Source organism: Erigeron canadensis, chromosome 9, assembly GCF_010389155.1.
Source record: "Erigeron canadensis isolate Cc75 chromosome 9, C_canadensis_v1, whole genome shotgun sequence".
Taxonomy (NCBI): domain Eukaryota; kingdom Viridiplantae; phylum Streptophyta; class Magnoliopsida; order Asterales; family Asteraceae; genus Erigeron; species Erigeron canadensis.
Genome location: NC_057769.1, coordinates 9,566,627 through 9,587,770, shown reverse-complemented (window position 1 = coordinate 9,587,770; position 21,144 = coordinate 9,566,627). Strand labels below are relative to the sequence as shown.

Genomic DNA, 21,144 nt, shown 5'->3' with positions numbered 1-21,144 from the left:
CCACGCCTCAATGCCAACACTCTAAGCTTTTAGGAAAAAATTGTCATTTTTCGTCAAGTTTTTTCCCATCATTTTCCATCATGTTAGAATGCTCTCGATGAAGCGTTTGCTCGTCGGTTAGCGTCACTTTTGTGACACCATTCGCAAACTGACACCACTTTAAAAAATAAGTTATCTTTGTCGCTTAACCGATGAAGCGGAGACAGGAGGTCATGGGTCCCCAACCAATCTAAGCCGTTAAAAGTAGCCGCCATGTAACCTTTGTGAAGCGGCCCAATGGTTACGGTTAACGACTTTGCATCTTGACCATGTTGTAGAGCTTTCAGCATTAGCCTCCTCAATCGCGGCTTCAAACACTTCTAGACTACAATCGTCTGACCACTCGAATGGTTCGTCTATCAAAATGGTAGAACCAATTCTTTTTTCCATTATTGGTTTGTTGCGTGTTAATTTTTTTTTATAAGATTTGTCATTTTTTGGAAGAAAAGTGTGTTTTTTGTGTTTGTGTTTGAATACACAAACACACGCATATATATATATATATAAAATCCGTGAATAAAACATAAAAAAAGAGAAGAAAAGAGTCGTTCAACGGTCAAAAGCTACCTCGTTTCATGTACTACACATTTCCTTCACTGCGTCGTCCCACCAATCAAAACCCTCCACCCACGCGTGGAAACGGGTCGTCGGCGATGTTCATGTGAGTGGTCGCACCACCCACTGCCCTCTCCACGCCTCAACGCTAACACTCTAAGCTTTTAGGAAAAAATTATCATTTTTCGTCAAGTTTTTTCCCATCATTTTCCATCATGTTAGAATGCTCTCGATGAAGCGTTTGCTCGTCGGTTAGCGTCACTTTTGTGACACCATTCGCAAACCGACGCCACTTTAAAAAATAAGTTATCTTAGTCGCTTAACCGATGAAGCGGACAGAGGAGGTCATGGGTCCCCGACCAATCTAAGCCGTTTTTTTATTATTATTAATTTTTAACTTGGTAAGTGGTTGAATGAAATTAAAAAAAAATAATGTGATGAAAAGTAATAATGAAATTAAAAAATACTTGTACTGAATTCTGAACATTTCAGTTTCAGAATATTCACTGAGCTTCACTTCACTTCAGATCAGCCTCAACTGAAAGCATTCATCTGAAATCGAAGACTAAAGACCAAAGAAAAAGAATCATCTCAGTAGCAGAACTCAAAGAAAGTTTTACCTGATCGAAGACTGAAGCATCTCAGTGGTAAAGTACTTACAACACTTTACACTGATTACGAGGAAGACTTTTTGACTTTACCGACCTTTATCCGGATAATACCATATTGTCTGAAAAAGTAAAAAGGTTGAGAATAAAGGTGAATTGTCACATCAAAGTGATTTTCACACTTATACTTCATTTACGCATTCAATTCTTTAAAGACTCTCAACCATAATATGTACGACCAAATCCACGTCATCATGGACTTTGCCTACAAATAGAAGACATCTTACCATTTGCAAACTACTCGAAGCTTTGGCATTGCAACTTGTGAGTTATAATCTAAGTAATCATTACGAGTATTTCTAAGTTATTAGATTACTTGTATTTCAATGTTGTTTAAATATTACACATGAGTGTTTATCTTTCAGTCATTTTAGTTTATTGCATTTACTTTATTACTTGTTCTACCCTAATCTGGATCGTTATATCTAAACTGGTTACCTTACCAGATCAGTGTTGCTTGCAAGTCATTGTTATTGATATTGAGATATCTTCGGGTAACCCATCAAGTTGGGACTTACCAGTAAGTTAATCCAAAGATTAAAAATGAATTTATCTAACAAATAAGTGACTAAGCTTATCAAATAAGCCAACCCAAATACCTTATATTTCTATTTTGGCTTTTACATAATTTCTGATATATTGTAGGTAAAAATTTAGAAACCGATAGAATATCTATGGTTAAAAACCTTATTAATGAGTCATCAATCAAAAACTTTCAATATGTTACACATATAAAAACCTAAAAAGCATCACAAAAATCCAACTCTACGTGAAGCTTTCCCTAAAGAAATGGCCATGATGTTATTGATTGATAAGTTGTTAATACAAAATGAGATTTGAACATTGCACAAATGAGTACTAATATCATTTTCAGTATATTTATCAAAACAATAAATTGGGTTAGTAATGATCAATTGAGTTACTTTGAGGCATTTTCGATTTTACGTAAGATTTTGAGTTCGATTCTCATGAAGGATAAGTTTTGGGATTTTTCCTTGAGTACCGATTGTGCCGCCAAGGCACTTTGATCTTCATTATTAATGACATTGAGATCCCTTAAAATTGTTTCCAAATATACTAGTAAAGTTACGAATTTTGACTTTTAAATTAAAGTCTAAGGGTTAAATTTTTAAAGATGTTGCTCAAGAACACTCAATTGAAGATAATCTTATTAACCGCTCAATCTTCTTTAAAATTTGTTGTCAATAAGTTTTATTAACCGCTCCGTAAATTAAGGTAAATAGCACATGATTTGAAGTTAAAAAATAGGGGGATAAAGACGAGAAAGTGAGCTGAAGAAGAAAACTAGTGGGGTTTGGTAGCAAGCAAAAAGCAAAGCATAGGTCCATGTCCCAATAACAAATGCTAGTGTTTGACATTTTGTTTTCAACGGGCATCCATCAATTCAGATGTGTTGCAGCTTTTTTCACTTTTGTATTATTTTATGTACTTTTGCCACTATTTTCCTTTTGACTCTTCCCTTTTACCATTTTCATATCTATATTGATTCTATTAACTTACATTACTTTAATTGATTGATTGAGCAAACAGGTTTCAGAATGCAGATACTTGAATCACACCCCGTGGGGTGTTTTTCGTCGTTCGCTGTTGTCATAAGCGTCATTTTGTGTTAAATCTGACTTCTTTTGCATAAAATAGTTCGGGATCGAACAACTGTTAGAAATATAATTCATGTTGCTAAATTGTAACATTCTAATATGTGGAAAGCGTATTAGTGTTAATAGGTGAAATGTATAATTATCCTTAAACTTACATTTTGTAATGAGTCATATGCCCATACACTGCGTCGACGATGGTGTAGCGGCGTGGAGTGGTCTTGGCGGCGACACTGGCGATGGGTGGCGTCGGCGGTAGCGACAGGTGGTGGCAGAGATGGGTGGTGAGGGTAGCAATAGTGATAAATGTAAAAGTAATTGATGTTAAATGAGTTAGTGTAGTTATTTTATGGATTGATGAGTTTATGTTGTTAATTATATTGTTAAGAGTATTATAGGTATATTGGGTGCAGTTGTTTAAGTTAATGAGTAAAGAAAGTAGGTATTTTTAATAGGTTGAAGTTGTAATTTGAGATTTTAGGAGGCGGTTCCTTGAGTATAAAAGTATAAATTAAGCCTGTTACCCAAATTTATCCGTATGACTTATTGATTTATCTATTCTCTCCGCCTTTTATCCTTAATTTCCATACAATCCACCATGAAAACACATTGAAAGCTCAAATCTATATATTACAACAACCAAATAACCAATGTCTACATGTCGTTCTATGGGATAGATATCCTGCTTAATTTTATAGGTAAAGTTAGAGAAACATCTAATTAACTTTTAAATAATCAATGGTTAAACTAAAAGATCAAAAATTTGAATCTTAAATTTTGATTTGAATACAAAGATAAAAATGATCCAACTTTAAATGATTCGTATCCCGTTCAATGTCGTTTTTTTAAAATCTTTTTATCTTTTCTTTTTATTTTTTTTCTTTTCTTATTCTTTAGGCATATACACAAAAATAAATGATAACAAGAATTAGAATGATACAACTTTGATTTTAAGAATATTGTTAACGCCTAAATATTGTTCGAAAGCGTCGCGAGACACGTTCACCATACCCTTTTATCTCGACACTGTGGAATCCATTTGTTCTTTGTTAAGTGAGTTTTCATCTTTGAAGAAAATAAACATGGATTAATGAAAGTTAAACTAGATATGAAAGATTTTATCGATATCATAAATTATAATCAACAAATGTCAATATGTCATCATGATTCAAACATACTATCCAGCCAAAATAGAATCAAAACTTTGACATTTAAGCATATTTTTCGGGTAAAAACTAACCACACTTTTAGTGGTCCTCTTGTCATTCCTATGACTCTTCGGTTATGGTAGGTCTTGTATGGTCATGCATTCGTCTTGGTCTGTCTTTGGATATGAAAAATACAGTACTACTGCATAATTTTGGACGGTTCCCTTGAGACTGACAATATGTTTGAACTTATATAATTTGATTATAAATAAAGTAAAGAAAAACAAAACTCTACTTTGCTAGTAAACAAAATATTACGTACTTATTAAATCTTCTCGGCATTTATATTTTTATATTTTACCTTCAACACAATTTCAAATGAAGACATCCAAAGCTTTCTTGAAAAGTATATATACATCGCCTCAAGGATTTTGTTCTCCTTTTTTTTAACGACTTTTATTATAATGCTTTGGCAACGCGGCTAGACAAAAAAAGATTAATTACAATTACAAAATTAGAGGACTCATCGCCAAAAGAGGCCATGAGAAACTATTCTTTCTATCACGACTAGATAACCAACAATACAAAATAGAAACAATAAAGTGGAACACATCACTATAAGACTCAACAATAGACCGGTGAACGACTTGATTTATGTATTTTCAAAGCGACCATCACCACACGAAACAAGAAGCTTCCAAAATTCTTTTGAATCTATATGAGTATTGAGAAGCCTGAATCCATTCTAGCAGCAACTTCGGACTGGAATTAGGCAAATCAATGTTGAGCCAATTAACAATGAGTTGCATCAACTGAGTAGAGAATGTGCATTCCGAGTAAAGATGCTCAATAGATTCAACATTATGTTGGCATAAGGGGCAAAAAATGTCATTGATATCCAAACCTTTACTGTTGAGATTTAATCGTGGCGGTAGGCAGTCACGTAAAAGACGCCACATAAAGATATTACTTAACGCACAACACTATAATACTTAACTAGGTTTTGGGTATAATTAAACAAGTATTAAAGTAAAATAAAAAAAATTGGTTTTTCTTCACTGAAAATCAGCGTGCACCACGAAACTTATCGTGCATCAATACATATACTCATGCTTTGTGAATTTTTGTGCATCAATTTTATCATGATCTAAGGGTCTGGATCTTGTCTTATTTGTTTACTTTAATATTTATTTAATAATAACCAACCCCTACTTAGTTAGCTTTGTAATATATATATATATATATATATATATAGAAAAAGAAAAAAAAAATCAAAAGTCAAATCTTCATCCAACTCTCAACTTGAAGGGAGCGTGAAAGTGAAGGCTCCTAAATTAATCACCAAACTTAAATAGAAAACGATTAAACGGTTAAATGTATATCATGATTCATTGTAATTCTTTGCCACTTCGATCCCATAGTTTTCGGCAAATTGGTGTTCTTGTGAAAATGTATCCTTTCAATAAAAAAACTAATAATAATAATAAATTGTAACTTTCTAATAAGGTCATAATATAATGCTGTGCTATCTTACTTTCATTTCCCAATATAATCTTTCGATCATGAAATATTGTTGCATTTGGCTTCGTATGTACATTTTGTGCATATCATTTGTCAATTCCAACATTGTTACCAAAAGAAATTCGGGGACACCCCTCTGTTTGTATATTTTTATTTTGAATTCCTTGTAGTGTAATAATCGAAGAACTTTGTAGATTTAGCACTGTGCGTTTGAAATAAACAAGTATAGACAACAGATAAGGTTTTTTTAATTTAGATTATGTGAAAAATGAAAGTTTTTTTTTTTTTTTTCACTTTTAGACAAAAAAGATTATATTTACTTTTAATTTATAATGTTACATCATTTTTTAGGTTATCTTTCAAATATGTTAAAGTGCACGTAGGTATTGAACATTTGTACATAAGAGGAAAACCAGGTGACCAACAAAGAACTATTCAAGATACTAGTGTTTTCACTTTATAAACTTTGTATCTAATCCAAATGGGAAAAGGTAAAACACCTCGGAAAATATAGGAGATAATTATGGGAAAACAAACGAAAAAGCTAAAAGGGTTTAGAAGAGATGTCAGAAAGAAGAAAAAAGTGGTGCACACAAAGTTTAGAGTTTAGTGTATAGAGAGGGGATTTTAGAACAGTAGGGACTATGCTGGGATGGCGTGTAAAAGTTAAACGTCTTTTGTTTTTGTTGTCAGTCCTGGTCACCTCCCTTTCCTTTCATTTTTCTTCTTTTTACAATGCTCAAGCAAAAGTAAAGGTTTAAAGTTATACAGTGGAAATATATACCGTGTGTTTGATATAATATTAATATTTTTAAAAGTAACCTCGTATATATATTTTGTATGTTTTAAAAAGTTATGTAAACATTTTAATTCATTAAAAAAGAAAAGCCCCAAAATTCGCTTATTCTTACTCATCTTTTACCGATTTGATCTTTGAAAAAAACAACTATGAAAGTACACTTTTTTAGTTACAAACATAGAATTTTGCATTACATAGAAAGTGAGTAGCTGTTAAAAAAAAGAATAAAAAAAATACATAGAAAGTGAGTAAAAGTGAGCAAATAAACACCTAAAGACGTTTTTTACGGGATCCGAGTCTCAATATTTTGATGGTGTATAGGGAAGTTAAGATGTAAACAACCTTAACCTACCACGACGGTGTAGAGAGACTGTTTTCAAGTTCCATCTAAGATAATTCAGGACATCTTGCCTTGCAACACATGTGAATAGAACTCTTAAATCCTGTCTTAAGAGGCAAAAATGTTAAGCATTTATCCAACCTCTTATTTTGGATTACATGTGTCATCATTTTAATTTCTAAGTATTACGTGTGTCAGACCATTTAAGTATTGTCACATAACTATGGGCGGATTTAGCATTAGGATAGTGTGAGCAACTGCTCTAAGCCCAACTTTGACATAAGGTAATTTTTTTCATTTTAAATATATATTTGTATTTTTTTTTCCCTATAAAAGAATTAAATATAACAAATAAATACAAATAGTAGGACTAACATTCTAATTTGCATCATCGAAATTATTTTTCTGGTTCCATCTCTTCACGAAACTGCATAGGTTTTACATGAATGTCATAACTTTTCGTTGTTATTAAATGTTTTCTTTGCGAACGCACACATATATATACATGTCATTGAAAAAATACATGGAAGAAATGAACGAAGAGAATCAATAATTATATATATATATACGGCTTCCATAGCCAAGAGAAAAAAATAAGTTAACCAAAGTAACCTTAACCATTCAAATTCACAATTAAATTTAATCTTAACCCTTTAAATTAAAAGTCAAATTATTCAAACTAAAAAGTCAAACTATCAATAAGAAATGTGGTATATATAATTTGACAACTATTTTGTACTAAACCATTGACTATATCACACCTCTTTCGAATTTCGAATTACCAGTACTTGTCCACATTTATTTAGAAACAAAAATATTACACCATAATATTGCCTAAAGTGGTGTTTTGTACAACATATATAAGGAAAAGTCAAAATTTAAAATTAATAATAAATCCTTATAAATGTTAAGAAGATTTTATTATACCATTATATATAGTACAATTATCTTCTTTTCATTTCAATACAATTATAATTTTCAAATAAGATGATGAAAAAAGTAATGTCTTTTACATTCATATATATCTCTTCATGTTTTCTTCATAATCATAGCATTTCATGTCATGCAAAATGTCAATATGCATATGCTCTTTGTATGTTACATTACTCTATATAATTACGTAATGTTAACTAATATTCAGTTTTTATGTTTTTTTTTATAGGATTTGAAGACACCAATCACTTCAAATAGTGAAAAAAAAATCGCATTTGATTTGAATGAAGACATCTGACTTGAAGGAAGAAATCACATTTTCAATAAATAATGAGTTTTAAAAGAAAGATTATTTATTTATAAAAAGAAAAACAAAACTTAAAGCAAACTTGCAAGCAATAAAATCCCATGAAACCATCTAAAAAAAACTTCTCGGTGACATACATATGTAATATTGACAATATATTTATTTTTTTTGAACATTAATATTGACATTATACTTATTAATTCAATGGTATATATAATCATCATTTAAGAAAAACCCATGCGTCATTTAAAATAAAATAAATTCAAAATTTACACCACAATAATTAGACAAATACTAATTTTTATCACAAAAAATAGACAAATATAATAAAAAAGTGCATGAAAACATGAAAAAGTTATAACATGCATATTTATATATAAAGCATATTGGACTATCTCCCACTAATGTCATATATAGTTGAACATTTTTTATACATGAAAAAATAACGCTGCACATTATTTAACATTTTTATGGTTGTCATTCGGTGAAAAACTAAATAGGTACTTAAGGTTTCTAAAACTACTAAATTTTAACGAACCTTAAAGCATCTCTAATAGTGTGTTCTAAAAACTTTTTTTTTTTATAAAAAAAGATATAAAAATGTGTAAAAGGTTTTTGTAAAAAAAAGAGTTTTGCCTCCAGGTCAAGATAAAATAAAATAGTACAAAAGATAAGTTTTCTCTATGACCCGATCCTCCAGGTCAAGAGGATCGGGTTGAAAGGTTGAAGAGTTTCTAAACCTAACAAAGTTGAGTCGACCCAATCACCCGATTAATACATGGGTTGACACGTCAAACGAGTTGTTTTAGGTCAAATGAGTTATTTTTTATTGACATGTCAAATTGGCTGGTTTTTGATCAAATGGATTGTTTTGAGTAATCTGGGTTGGCAGGTCGAACATGTGTAAACATTTTTATTTGGTCATCGATTGTGTAAAAAGTGAGGTTTGCTTTTATGTTTAAGTTTAAGTCAAATAAGTTGTAGGTTGTTGAATCAAATGAGTTAATATCGTATAAATTTTAAATATTTATGGGTTGCCAGGTTGACTTACTAACCCAAAAGGTTAAACCGACACAAAAAACAAAGTTGGCGGGTTTTCAGGTTTAGATATCACAACCCTAACCCATTTTCCCGGTGAAGTATTGATAATATATATAAATATATATTCAACCGACTATATGTATTATTTATATAAAAAATGTATAATATTTAAAATTTATTTTAACATCATGCTTAATTTCATAATAAATTTTTATTTTTTTGGGTAAAAACTTTTAAATTACTTGGTAACCCGGTCACCGACCGGATGGCTCATGCTACAAAGAGAAAAAAAATAAATTCAAGCTTTAATCTAGACCATTTAAAAACACAAAACAATCCTAGCCTTTAAAATTAAAAGTCAATTTTTTGTTGAACATGGTAACTCTTAAATGTTATATAAATATCATGTATTTACAATTTCAGTTTAAATATAATAATTTACATAGCTAATGAAATTAAAATAATGTTAGACTTGAAGACCAATAAAAAGAAAAGAAAAAGCTTAAAGTACTCTTCATATAAAAATCCTTCTGCCAAATATAAATAAGTTTTGTTGTGTGGGATTCTCGCTTGAGAATATAAAAAGAAAGAAAGACTTCAATTTATATATATATATATATACGATCTAACCCGGTCAACGACCGGGTATAGATCTAGTTATCTAAGGGTTTCATGTAATTATATATACTCTTTTGTTTGTTAGAACACGTTTAAGTGTTTAACTATAAATTGCATAGATGAAAGGAAGATAGGTTAAAAAATTAAAGATTAAAAGAAGAAAAGTAATTAAAAAAAAATGAAACTTGTACTTTCAAGATTCAAACCTCTCCACGTCAATGGGATTGATAGCCTTTGGTATGGTCTTAAATTTTAGGAAATTTAATCAGCGTTTAAATCCCACTTTTTATAATTGTAGAGTAGATTACTGGGATTTTTTAAAATTTATGGGTTTAATACCGGAAATGCATGGTTCGAGATCCGCATACTGCTCAATTGGATGTTATTGTAATGTCTCTTAGCTATTAAGTCCTGTTAAAAAAAAAAAAAACATCAAACTTCTGCTGGAGTTTGCCTAAAAATTGAGAGCCACTCACATTGAAGATAAAAGGACTAAGACCGTAATATAGCTCATGACCTGAAACTTATAGTGCATAGTGTTTTATATAATGTTGTATACTTGTATACTTTTAACTTTTAATCTTTTTATTTCATTTGTTATACTTATAAAGACAACCCTTTCTAAAAGAAACAGAAATTTTAATTCAGCTACGAGACTTCGATTCTGTTACACCACCATGAACGATAGTGGTATTGGTCACATACAGTCATTGATTTTGAAAGGGAAAAAAATATTATAAAAAATAGAACCACGAGTATGTGTGCTAGATAGTTTTTGAGTTTATTGGCATCATTCATTTTCACATGTTTCATGGAAACTATATTGTGGAGGATATATTTTTTAGAAAAATAGATCACGGGTTTACATCCATTTCAACTTCATAACATGGTATTTAAAAACTTGTTCTCATTACATAAATCTGATACTTGAAGAAGGTTCAATTAGATCCAATAATCGATGGTTTCTTTGTACTTTTGTAGATGTAAACGTTAGCCTGTTGCTAGAAGTTACTAGTTGAACTGTTGCAAATAGGTTGAATAAAAATCTTAATTTTGATAAGTTAGTATGGGCCAGAAATGGGCAGTAGCTTAACATTTATTGGGCCTGGTCAAATGAAAGAACCATCTATTGTAATGGCCCGATTTTAGATTATTTTCATGTTTTATTATTTGGCAAAGCCCTACTGACATACAGTACACTACACTTGGAAATTTATTGAAATTTATCTATCCTGTATTCTGCCTATAAGCGTAAATTTTGTGACACTTTTAGGTTCTGACCAACAAGGTCAGTAGGTAATTAAGCAAGTAATTACAGCCCTGCTAAAACCCCTCTATGACTTCTAGACTATTTCTCGATAAAGAGGTGATTCGAATATATATATATATATATATATATATATATATATATATATATATAATTCTCTATCTTCAAGCGATGATGTGACATACCTCTTTACTCGCCACATCATCTTTTTCCTACGTGGCGTTTTTACATCGTTCGTCTCTCAGAGTTTGACACATAAACCGCCATCTATATATATATATATATAACTCTTATAAAAAAGTAGTTAATCAAGCTTTTTAAAGCCATCTTGCAATCTAAAACTATATTGAAAAAATACCACATAGGATTTTATCCTATGTGTCAACTCCATATTTTTTTCAAAAATAAACTATACATTTAGAAAAAAAATGAACTTATATATATTAATTAATTAATAAATAAATAAATATATTGTAGAAATCTAAAATCTTCTCATTAGATAAAATGATATCTTCTCTTTAACTAAAAAATCACGTCTATATCTAATGATATTTCATTATCTTTTTTATTCAACATTACATAAAGTTCTTTTCCTTTTTTTCTTATGATGATTATATGGAAGTTCTCAAAATTATATGAATATACAAAAATAACACAAATAAATAAAACAAATTAAGTGTAAAAAATAAATTTAATTAATTAAAAGATAACATCGAAACTCATAAATCTTAATATTATATTAACTACACCTTGAATATATGTTCCAAATTTAAACTTTTTGTTTTAATAAACAATATCCTCTTTTAAGTATAAAAACTACCTTGGTGTATACCTTCTTCTTTGCCAATAACCGGTAAGTACAAATAAGATGAGTTTTATGGTAAACGTAAAACTAATTAATACACTTTAACAAAAACCCTTAGGGTTTCATTTTAAACCAAAAAAAAAATTTGAGTCATATAAATTCAAGTAATTGTAAATCACCTGGAGTCCGAGACCTACCCCACCATTAAACCAAATTCTACATCCTAATTTTCTTTTTCTTTCTTTTTTGGAACGACACATTCTACCTCTTCTGGATTAGTCAATTAGATTAAACAAAAATTAAAACCACCATAGTGTTGATAATCCAATTCTAAAAATCGCAGCAACACCTTCAAATGAATATAACTATTTTACTTTTTGGATGTTAAGAAGAACACTCAACACACAAGGCATAGTCAAATTATTCTCTTTGAATTATATATCCAGCCAATTGTAATTTTTCATGTGATTTTTAACTTTTTTGGAGAGAAATGTAGTGGAATTGTCACTCTAAATTAAGGATCAAATTGTATGTCTTTGAGTTATGTTGTAACAAGACGACTACATGATACATGTTCTAGATGTAGATCATTTAGTGGCAACAAAAGACAAATTACTAGAATTACTAGAAGAAAAACATATTACTAAATTCTTAATAATAATTTAAAGTATAGCTTAAGTCCTTCTATTAAGTTCATATTTTGTCAAGCTTTTGGTTGAATCTATTTCTGTTCAACCATATGTTTATATATTACTAAACTATTTATATAGTTCACATCACGTAATTTTAATTAAATATGTCCGCTATCGTTTCTTCATATATAAAGTGTATTATATAGTTTTTTATACAGCTCGCGCATTGCGTGGGTCAAAAACCTAGTATATATATATATAAAATATAAAAGTCTATCGAAAAGTGCTCACGTGGCGATCTCTCAGCTCGCCATGGCATCGATGTAGGCAATTTCTTTGCTGATGTGATGTCCACTTAAGCAAATATAAGCCACAAATTAGCCTTTACTAAAAAAATAGAGGGTTGGTTTCGAACCCGAGACCTCCCGAATCTCATCGTTGCATATCTACCAGCTAAACCAATATTGGTTTTGTTTTAAATTGGGAAAGCCATAATTAATAAATCATCGTTCCTTTGTTACATAAGTTTAGGAAATAATTATCCCAGATCGGTTTCCATCAGTGTATCTTCTTTCCTATTTTCTTCCTCAAATCCCTAAATTTGAACGATTTAGGGTTTCAAATTCAATGGCTGAAGTCTATAATATATATATATATATGATCGTTGCAACATTCTAATTTTGTTTATATCCATTGTCAATTTCATGAAATTCAATTCTTTCATCCAGGTTAAATTTTTTTTATCCTTTCACTGTATAGTAGTTTAATTAATTTGTATTTATCGTATTTGAATATGGGTTTTGGGTTTTGTATATATAAATCATATTTTAATAAAATTGTGTTTTGGAGATATATATCATTAATATTAAAAACTTGCAGGATCGATATGTGTATGTATGTATGTATTAATTTTTTTTTTACAGAATAGCGATATATAACTAATTAATGTTAGGTTTGAAGCTATTCATTTTATTGGTTATGTGTAATATTTAGTAGAATTCTACGTTTTTCATTTGCAAATTGTGATTGTAAAAACTGTATAAATATCGTTTTGTTGAAACTGTGGCTTAGCGTTTGTCATTTTTGAAGTTGTAAAGCATCTGATCATCATTGTATCATATAGTTTATTAATTAACGTGATTCGTGACTAGATAGGAGAACCAAATGAAAAGTATAGGTTCGTTCCGATTTCACTTTCGTTTTGTTTTGGACGATAGTGGTGAGAACGTTGGAACCATTACACTTGGGTTTTTTTTTATTGTTCTTGAAGTTATGATACATTCTCATAAAAGTCAAAACTTATTAGATCTGTATTCGTAGTATTTCATTATGAACGTGTATATATATATATATAAATATAGGTTATATATATATTGCTCAATAAGGCTAATTGGTTGTTGACATGGACAGTGAATGTTTATTTTTTTTTTTATTTGACAATGTACATGTATTGTTTGCTCATGTAAGAATTAAATATTCCATAAACGTTTTTTTTTTTAGTTTTTGATTGTCTCTAACTAGATGCACACGGTTGAAAATGCACATTCTTAAAGTTGTTAATACGTTAAGTTGTGTTTGGATTTTTTTTTTTATAGACCATATATAATGGTAGAATCTGTGGCTAGATGAATTTTTGATATGAGAAATAATATATATTTCAGATACAGCCAAAGGTTCTCTAATAATTCATTACATATATGTTTCTAAAATTTATTTCGATTGGTGTTTAGGTTGGCTCCTATAATGGCCTATTTATATAGTTATTCTTTAGCATCTTAGAAAACAATTATGTGCTACAGAGTTTTACAAAAAAAGCAGCGATATGTGTACTCCGGTTTTAATTTGTGTTAGTTTTTCACATGTATGTCTTTTGTTATTTGTTTTATAGCTCATATCAAAGAATTTACATTAACTGTATAAAATTTGAGGGCTTAAGTTGTTTAGATTTGTAGATTTTTTGTGTTTTGCAGCCATTTAGTACAACTGCTGTCGTGCTACCAGTTCGTTAGTTGTTGATGAGTTTTTTGTATTTTGCAGCCATTTGGTTCCGGGACTTTCAGCACCCTCTACTAAATAGGCCAAGCTCCGCCATTGATAGGGATGTATATAATGCAGGTTTTCACCTCTCTAAACAAATGGTCAAATGCTTAAATTCTGCCTCATTTTCACCTCTCTAAACATTGCATATATCTCAATTTCATGAAGCTTAATGTGCCGAGGTAACTAGGTAAGTGTAGTTTGACATTAACAGTTATATTAATTGGAGTATTAGACTATGTAAGCCTGCCTTTCTTGCAGCATTGTTTGTTTATTTTCCCTACCATATTATGGTCTGAGTTTAACCTGTTTTATCTAAGTCATTTCTAGAATTCATTTGTTTCACATTTTTATTTTTAAATGTGGTAGTGCCATTGTGTTTTCTTTGAGGGTCGTATATCTAATTGTAGATGTCCCAGACCATTAATATTAGTTCATAAGTTCTTTTTTATATAGATTATATTTTGTATTTCTTATTTTTTTGTCTTGGGCATTTAGTTCACTGCCTTAATAGTGTTAGGTTTAGGTTTACTGGTGTGGCTATCCTCTGACACTGAAAATGGATATCCTCTGACACTGGGGTTAGGTTTAGGTTTAGTCATCGACACTGCAGTACCTTTTTTGTGGATGTGTAAACATACACCCTTCAATATTTTAGAAAATATTTAGGTATCAATATATTTTTTTTTGATATCATTACGATACATTTGGAATGATATTTTGGATATAATGAATTAATAGGAGTGAGTCTAATCATCCTTTGTGTGTGTATATATTCTTTATTGAAGATTTCATGCCTTCTGAAATGGCACTTTTCAGGTGAATAAGTTTGTCAAGTAAGTTTAACATTCAATGCAACATTTTCACTGTTTACCAAACCTTATCTGTACTCTAGTGGCTCAAGTTCACACTGTCATATGTTCAACCTCATAAAGTATGAGTTAGTGTTGTAAATGTCACCTCCATAACTAAATATTTCGAAAAGTCTAAGGTAGTTTAGGGAATTTTATGAAATTTTCAAGTCAATTGTGTTTATAAACTTGGTCAAAATGTTGGGCAATCAGGCAAATGTAGCTGAAATCATCTATCACAAAAATCCAAAAATAAATAAAGAAATTCCCTAATGCTCTGCTATATCATGCCAAAATTAAATAAAGAAAATCCCTGATGCTCTGGATATGCTTTCTGTTTTCATTATTTCATAAGGTTATCTGCATCCATAAGTTTACTCCATGATGTGGGTCACGGGCCATTCAGCCATCATAGTCTAAAAAGAAAATCAAATAGCATAGGAACAAGCAGCAAGTATCGTGGGTCTCAAGGAGTTACGGGTATCCAGGTAAGTCACTCGAACAATCGTGTTTGTGAAGTGTGAACTTTCTTTGTCTTTCTGTTAACAGTCCTTTCAACTCACTCTTTTATATAAAACACTTTACAATATTGCATGTGAGGATGCAAGTGCTCCTTTAAGAAAGAATACAAGGTGTGACGGCTGAGCATATTAAGAAAGAAAGACAACGGGCGTATTAGCTTCATGGTAGAAGGTGATGGTTTCTGCCGAAGATTTAATTTAATTACAAGTTGTTTTTTTCTTCTTATTTTTGTTTTACATAAACTAGAGGATTTTATCAAGATAAGAAGTCTACTAAAATGTTGTTCTTTAGTTCCTCTCCAAATTGTTTCTGTGTGAGCTTTTGCTAACTTGAACTAAATGATCATTTCTAGACATATGTGATATCAAATTGGAAGTGACGCGGAAACCTTTAGTATACAATATGTAGAAATGACTCCCTGCAAGAATCAAATACCACCCTTATGAGGATCGTTAGAATTGGCCAGATTAAAGGGGTAGGCTGGGCTGAGTTGATCGAGTTTGATTTATGTGGTAAAGTTGAGGATATCCTTTTATGAAACACAGACTATTAAGTATTTATTAATTTTTTTAGAAGATTGAATGTTTGCATTTTTGGTTTTATTAATATGGCACAGGTGGATGTTAAGAGGAGCATAGAGGAAGGGAGAAACGATTGAACCAACTTCTATTCAAGGGGTAAATTTGATGAGGAGACTTTAGTCAACGTCAACAACATCAAAAGGCAAATTGCAACAAGTCATAGATCAAACGACTTCCACAATGAATTCAATGGTTACAAAAATTTACTTTACGTAAGACATAGTTCATTTATTTCTCGGATATTCATCAATATATATATCTGTGTATTTACTTATAACTATTCGGTTTTTGTTATAACATTATTTTTGCATGTCATTCAAAATAAATTACGTAGAACATAAAACAGACCGGTGCAACGCACGGGTTTCACATAGTATATATATATATATATATCCATAATAATTTTTTCTATACACCTTATTATTAGATAGTGTCCATAAATCTCATAATAGGTCCCCAAATATTTAGGAAATTTAGGAGATGAACAAATGATAATTGAGATATATATTTTTTAACACCAAAAAAATTACGAGTAGATATTAAAACTCAGCTTTCGGCAAGATACCAAACACAAAAATTACATCAAGTATGTAAGGCTACTATGCCATGAGGGTCAAACTAAAATATCTTTTCTACTAGGAAAATTAATCCAGAAAACATAACATAAATTAATCAAGCCTCAATTTCTCATCTACAACTAATATGCTCCTCCATAATTGTGTCTAGTAACGGCTTCCTTGACCTACAAACAACCAATCTGTGACTAAACTCCGGCAAATCATTCGCCACCACCCTCATCTGCCCGTCCTCATTTTCCGACTCTAAAGACATCCCCACGGAAATCCGCTTAGCCACATTATTAGCTGCCATCCAAAAAACCGTCAAATCAGCAGGGGTAATCATGGAATTCAACCTTCTCATTGGAAACATGATGTAAATATTTCCAGACTCCAACTCTTCATCAGCCGATAAAGCCGAAAACCTTCTGTTGATGCTCAAAGATTCTGAATTCACCAAGAAGAAATTCGGACACTCGAGCATAATCTCTGCCGCACTTACTGACTCATGAAACTGTCGTATTTCGCCCGTTGGGAAAATTACTCTAGCTGATTTGTTGTTTTTTAGTCTAGGAGTGATCATGATATTACATGCTGATGATGCATAGTTTCCCATTTGTTGAAGCAATTTGTTGAGATATATGACGATGAAGTCTAAAACACAAAGCAAATATGTGTGAATATATACAAACATGGGCCGGGTCAAAAATTGGAATTTGTCACGCAGGGGATTACGGTGAAATTGATTTATTGTATTAAAGTATATATGTAACGTCTAAAATGGATTAGAATACTCAACTATTTTAAGAAAGTTAACATTTTGATTTGACGTGGAATATAGTAATGATACTAATTTGAACAATCAGTAGCTAATTAGTAATTACTTGGAAAACGTCTTAGGTAATTGGTTTTTTCCAAAAGAGTGTAATAGGTAATAATTATTTGTTACGGATGATTTGACGTGGAGTTTTTTTTTTGGTTTTTTAAATGTAGAAAGTTTAAAGAAAATAAATACAGGAGAGGTGATTTATTTTACTAGATATTATAGACTAATAAAAGTTGAATATTTGTACTTTTATCAATTTATGGTATTTTTATATACAAAGTTGAACATGTTTCGCGTAGTCTAAAGTATAAATTTATTGTTCATAACCCGGTCAACGACCGGGTATAGATCTACTTTGTTACGGATGGTACTCATGTGGTTTGGTCGATCGGTATTTCGCTAATCGTCCAATTTTACCAGGTAACGCAGTAAGTCCTAATGTTTCCTAAAAGCTTCATTTGTCAATCTAAACAATTTTTTTTTTTAATCCGACGACAGGATAACCGGGAAAAAACATGTAATTGGTGTATCCATCCCGTGTTTAAATCGTGCAACGACTTAAGGAATTTGTGCTTTTTAATATCTTGGATGAATATAGCTTTCGACAATCACGACCTTTTTACTAAAATCATCTTTCTGAGTGTTTTTGGCATGTTATTAAAAGATAAAAACATTTATCTTGGTTGGTTTTACCTTATCTGGTCGTCATGTGGAGGATACGATATACATGTAGTTCAAAATATTTAATATTTTTCTCGTAATCCTCTTGTAATTAATAAAATATTTCAATTTTGTCTTTATACATAATTTTCCAATTTACGCATTCACTTTTATATATATTTATGGGAGAGGATTCTCCCAATTTACCCTAATACTAGTCCTAATACCCGTACGATGTACGATAACTATATAAATTGTATATAAAAAAAAATCAAATATGCCTCATATATAATTTGTGAGTATGAAATAAATTGTGGTTAAAGTAAACAGATGATCATCGAAGCTAAGTTATGATAAACAATAATGATAAAATATAATATATGTTTAGTTAAAGTTTAAAAAATCACATCAAAATCGAAAATTGTAAGAATAAAAGATGACGGCAAATAGCATTGTGATTTTAGATCTTAAACTCAATTTTTTGAAGTCTCCATGTTATTAAGCTATAATAAGTAATATAAATAATAGAAACGATCTATTAAATAAGGTTATAATGTGTTTTGTATCTATAAGATAAAAGTTATAATTTAATTCTAAGTCTTATAAAAAAATTGAATAACACGTGTCGGTCTAGAATTACGGCACGTGTCGTTTTAAAAATACCTTAATTCTCTTTTAGTTTATTGGTAAATGATTACTCCCTCCGTCTCATATTAAATGTTCAATTTTGAATTGTCAAGTCTTCTGCTTTAAACTTTGACCGTAAATATAGTAGTATATATTATATAAAACTTTATATAATTTATATGGACGCATTGAGTTTTCAATGTACTTTTCATTGATATAACTTTCATCAAGTAATAGATAACACAAACAAAAAATATTTATGATTAAAGTTACAAACAAAAAACTCAAAATTGGATATTTAATATAGGACGGAAGGTAGTAGTAATCTTGATCCTTAGATAGTTAAATGAAAATCAAAAGCATCTTTAAATTTTGTCCATTTATTTTTATTGAAAGGTCAAAGATTTTTCAAACTATCAAGAAATTAACTTGAAGGGGCACTAACTTTTTGTTGCGTAATAATTTCCGGTTCAGAAAACATCTTTCCTAAACCTATTTATATTTTGATTTAAAAACTTATATGCAGTGAAAATTACATTCTAAAACCTTAAAAATAACTAGTAATCAAAAATTTAAGTTGCAATAGAAAAGAATAAATCAAAACCTTAACGTGACCATCAAAAGTTATATACAAATTAAAATACAATCGATACGTACACCATAAAAAAAAACACACACACATATATATATATATATATATATATGCCTTTGTGGCTTTGTGTATTAGTGTATATCACAAACTTATAATAAATCATAACTATAAACATGAACAAACCACACCTTTACAAATATCACGAACCAAAAAAACACACACACTAAAATAAAACATAAAACGAAGGTAGAAGATAGAAATCATCTACGAATGTATTTGATCTTGTACCAACCCTTTTTGCATGAATATTTGACGGTTTTTAAACCATTTTTAAAGAACCTCTTAACACCATAAGCTTTTGCCTTAACTTGATGCTCAAATCGACCCATTAATTTTTTGTTTGTTGGTGCTCAAATTTTTAAGATTTGGAAGACTTATTATAGAGTTTTGGAGAGATCGATACTGTGAATGTAATGTCAACCAAATGGAGATTTGTTGAGTTGTTTATATAACAAAAATGAGAAACGAGAATATATAACGGCCGTTGGATGGTTGATGGGATGCAAGATCGAACAAAACGTGGCGGTCTAGTAGTTTCTTGCCCTTTTTTAAACTACTTCTTTGATATATTCACGCAAAGAGATATGTTAGATTATTATTCCAAAATTGCTTTACAATTTATCAAGTCTGTAAGGTGGTTTAGAGCATCTTCTTTGACAATGCCAAAAACTATTTTTAAATTTATTAAGTGTTTTATTCTAAAAAGACCCTTAAAAAAGTTTTTATAAAAATATATTAAAAGTTGTATATTTATTATAAAATTTAAAACTAGATAGATATTTGATATGAAAAAATACAAAAAATTTTATACACATAAGTGTTTTCCATTTATTAAATATAGATTTAATTATACTAAACATCATTTACTAAATTTATTGTTGTAGATAACAGAGTTTATTTATACTTAATTGAAATCAATATAGACATTAAAAAAATTCATAAATTTTTAACTTTTATTCGTTAGATTAATATACTTTAATATTATACAAGCATAATACCCGCACGTTGTGGCGGAATTTTGTTTTAAGAATGAGATAGATTCAGGGGGTAGTTTAGTCCAACTGTAGAGGTGGGTATAGAAAGATGTTTTAAGGTGAGGGGCATTTTAGACTTATTAAGTTCTTAATGACTTAAAACTAGTTTGCTTTATAAGGGAGTATAGATATAGATTACCATAATATATAACCGTTTTTGTGCTCTTACAAAAACAAAAAAACATAAATCTTCTACTTGTCTCTATCAAAAAGCTATGGCCTTCCCTCTTTGCAATCCAAAATCGACCTTTTAAAATTGACAATGTGCAACGAAATTGATTATTTCTCATTGATGGTGTTTAATTTTTTTTGACATTGGTTGTCAATGACACAAAAGAAATTTTAACAAGTTAATTGAATTGTTTCATGATCAGTTTAAAAAGAACAATATATTTACCGTTCGTATAGTGAATTAGGCAGTTGGTTTCTATCAGTTGTCTCTAGGACAGGAGTGTTTTTGAGATCTCTTTGTGCTAAATCTGTTATTCAATGGAAAATAACTAAGATT

At 30.2% G+C, this 21,144-nt stretch overlaps 1 protein-coding gene and 1 long non-coding RNA gene across 5 annotated transcripts; one reads left to right on the top strand and one right to left on the bottom strand.

Annotated features, from left to right (window-relative positions):
* Positions 1–12,858: 12,858 nt before the first annotated feature.
* On the top strand, positions 12,859–16,595 carry LOC122581721. Of its 4 annotated transcripts, XR_006321035.1 has the most exons (6): positions 12,859–13,017; positions 14,327–14,404; positions 14,495–14,516; positions 15,533–15,870; positions 16,052–16,211; positions 16,316–16,595. It is a non-coding gene; the product is annotated as an uncharacterized LOC122581721 (long non-coding RNA). The 4 variants fall into 4 exon arrangements; XR_006321034.1 differs by lacking the exon at positions 14,495–14,516; XR_006321032.1 differs by having other exon boundaries at positions 14,327–14,516.
* Positions 16,596–16,967: 372 nt separating this feature from the next.
* LOC122583160 lies at positions 16,968–17,453 on the bottom strand. The gene has a single exon (XM_043755588.1). It carries the CDS (start codon positions 17,451–17,453, stop codon positions 16,968–16,970), a length of 486 nt encoding a protein of 161 aa, XP_043611523.1.
* Between the last annotated feature and the right edge of the window lie 3,691 nt (positions 17,454–21,144).

Coding starts and splice junctions, on each gene's coding strand:
- LOC122583160 (XM_043755588.1), bottom strand. CDS start 17,453: ATGGGAAACTATGCATCATCAGCATGTAATATCATGATCACTCCTAGA.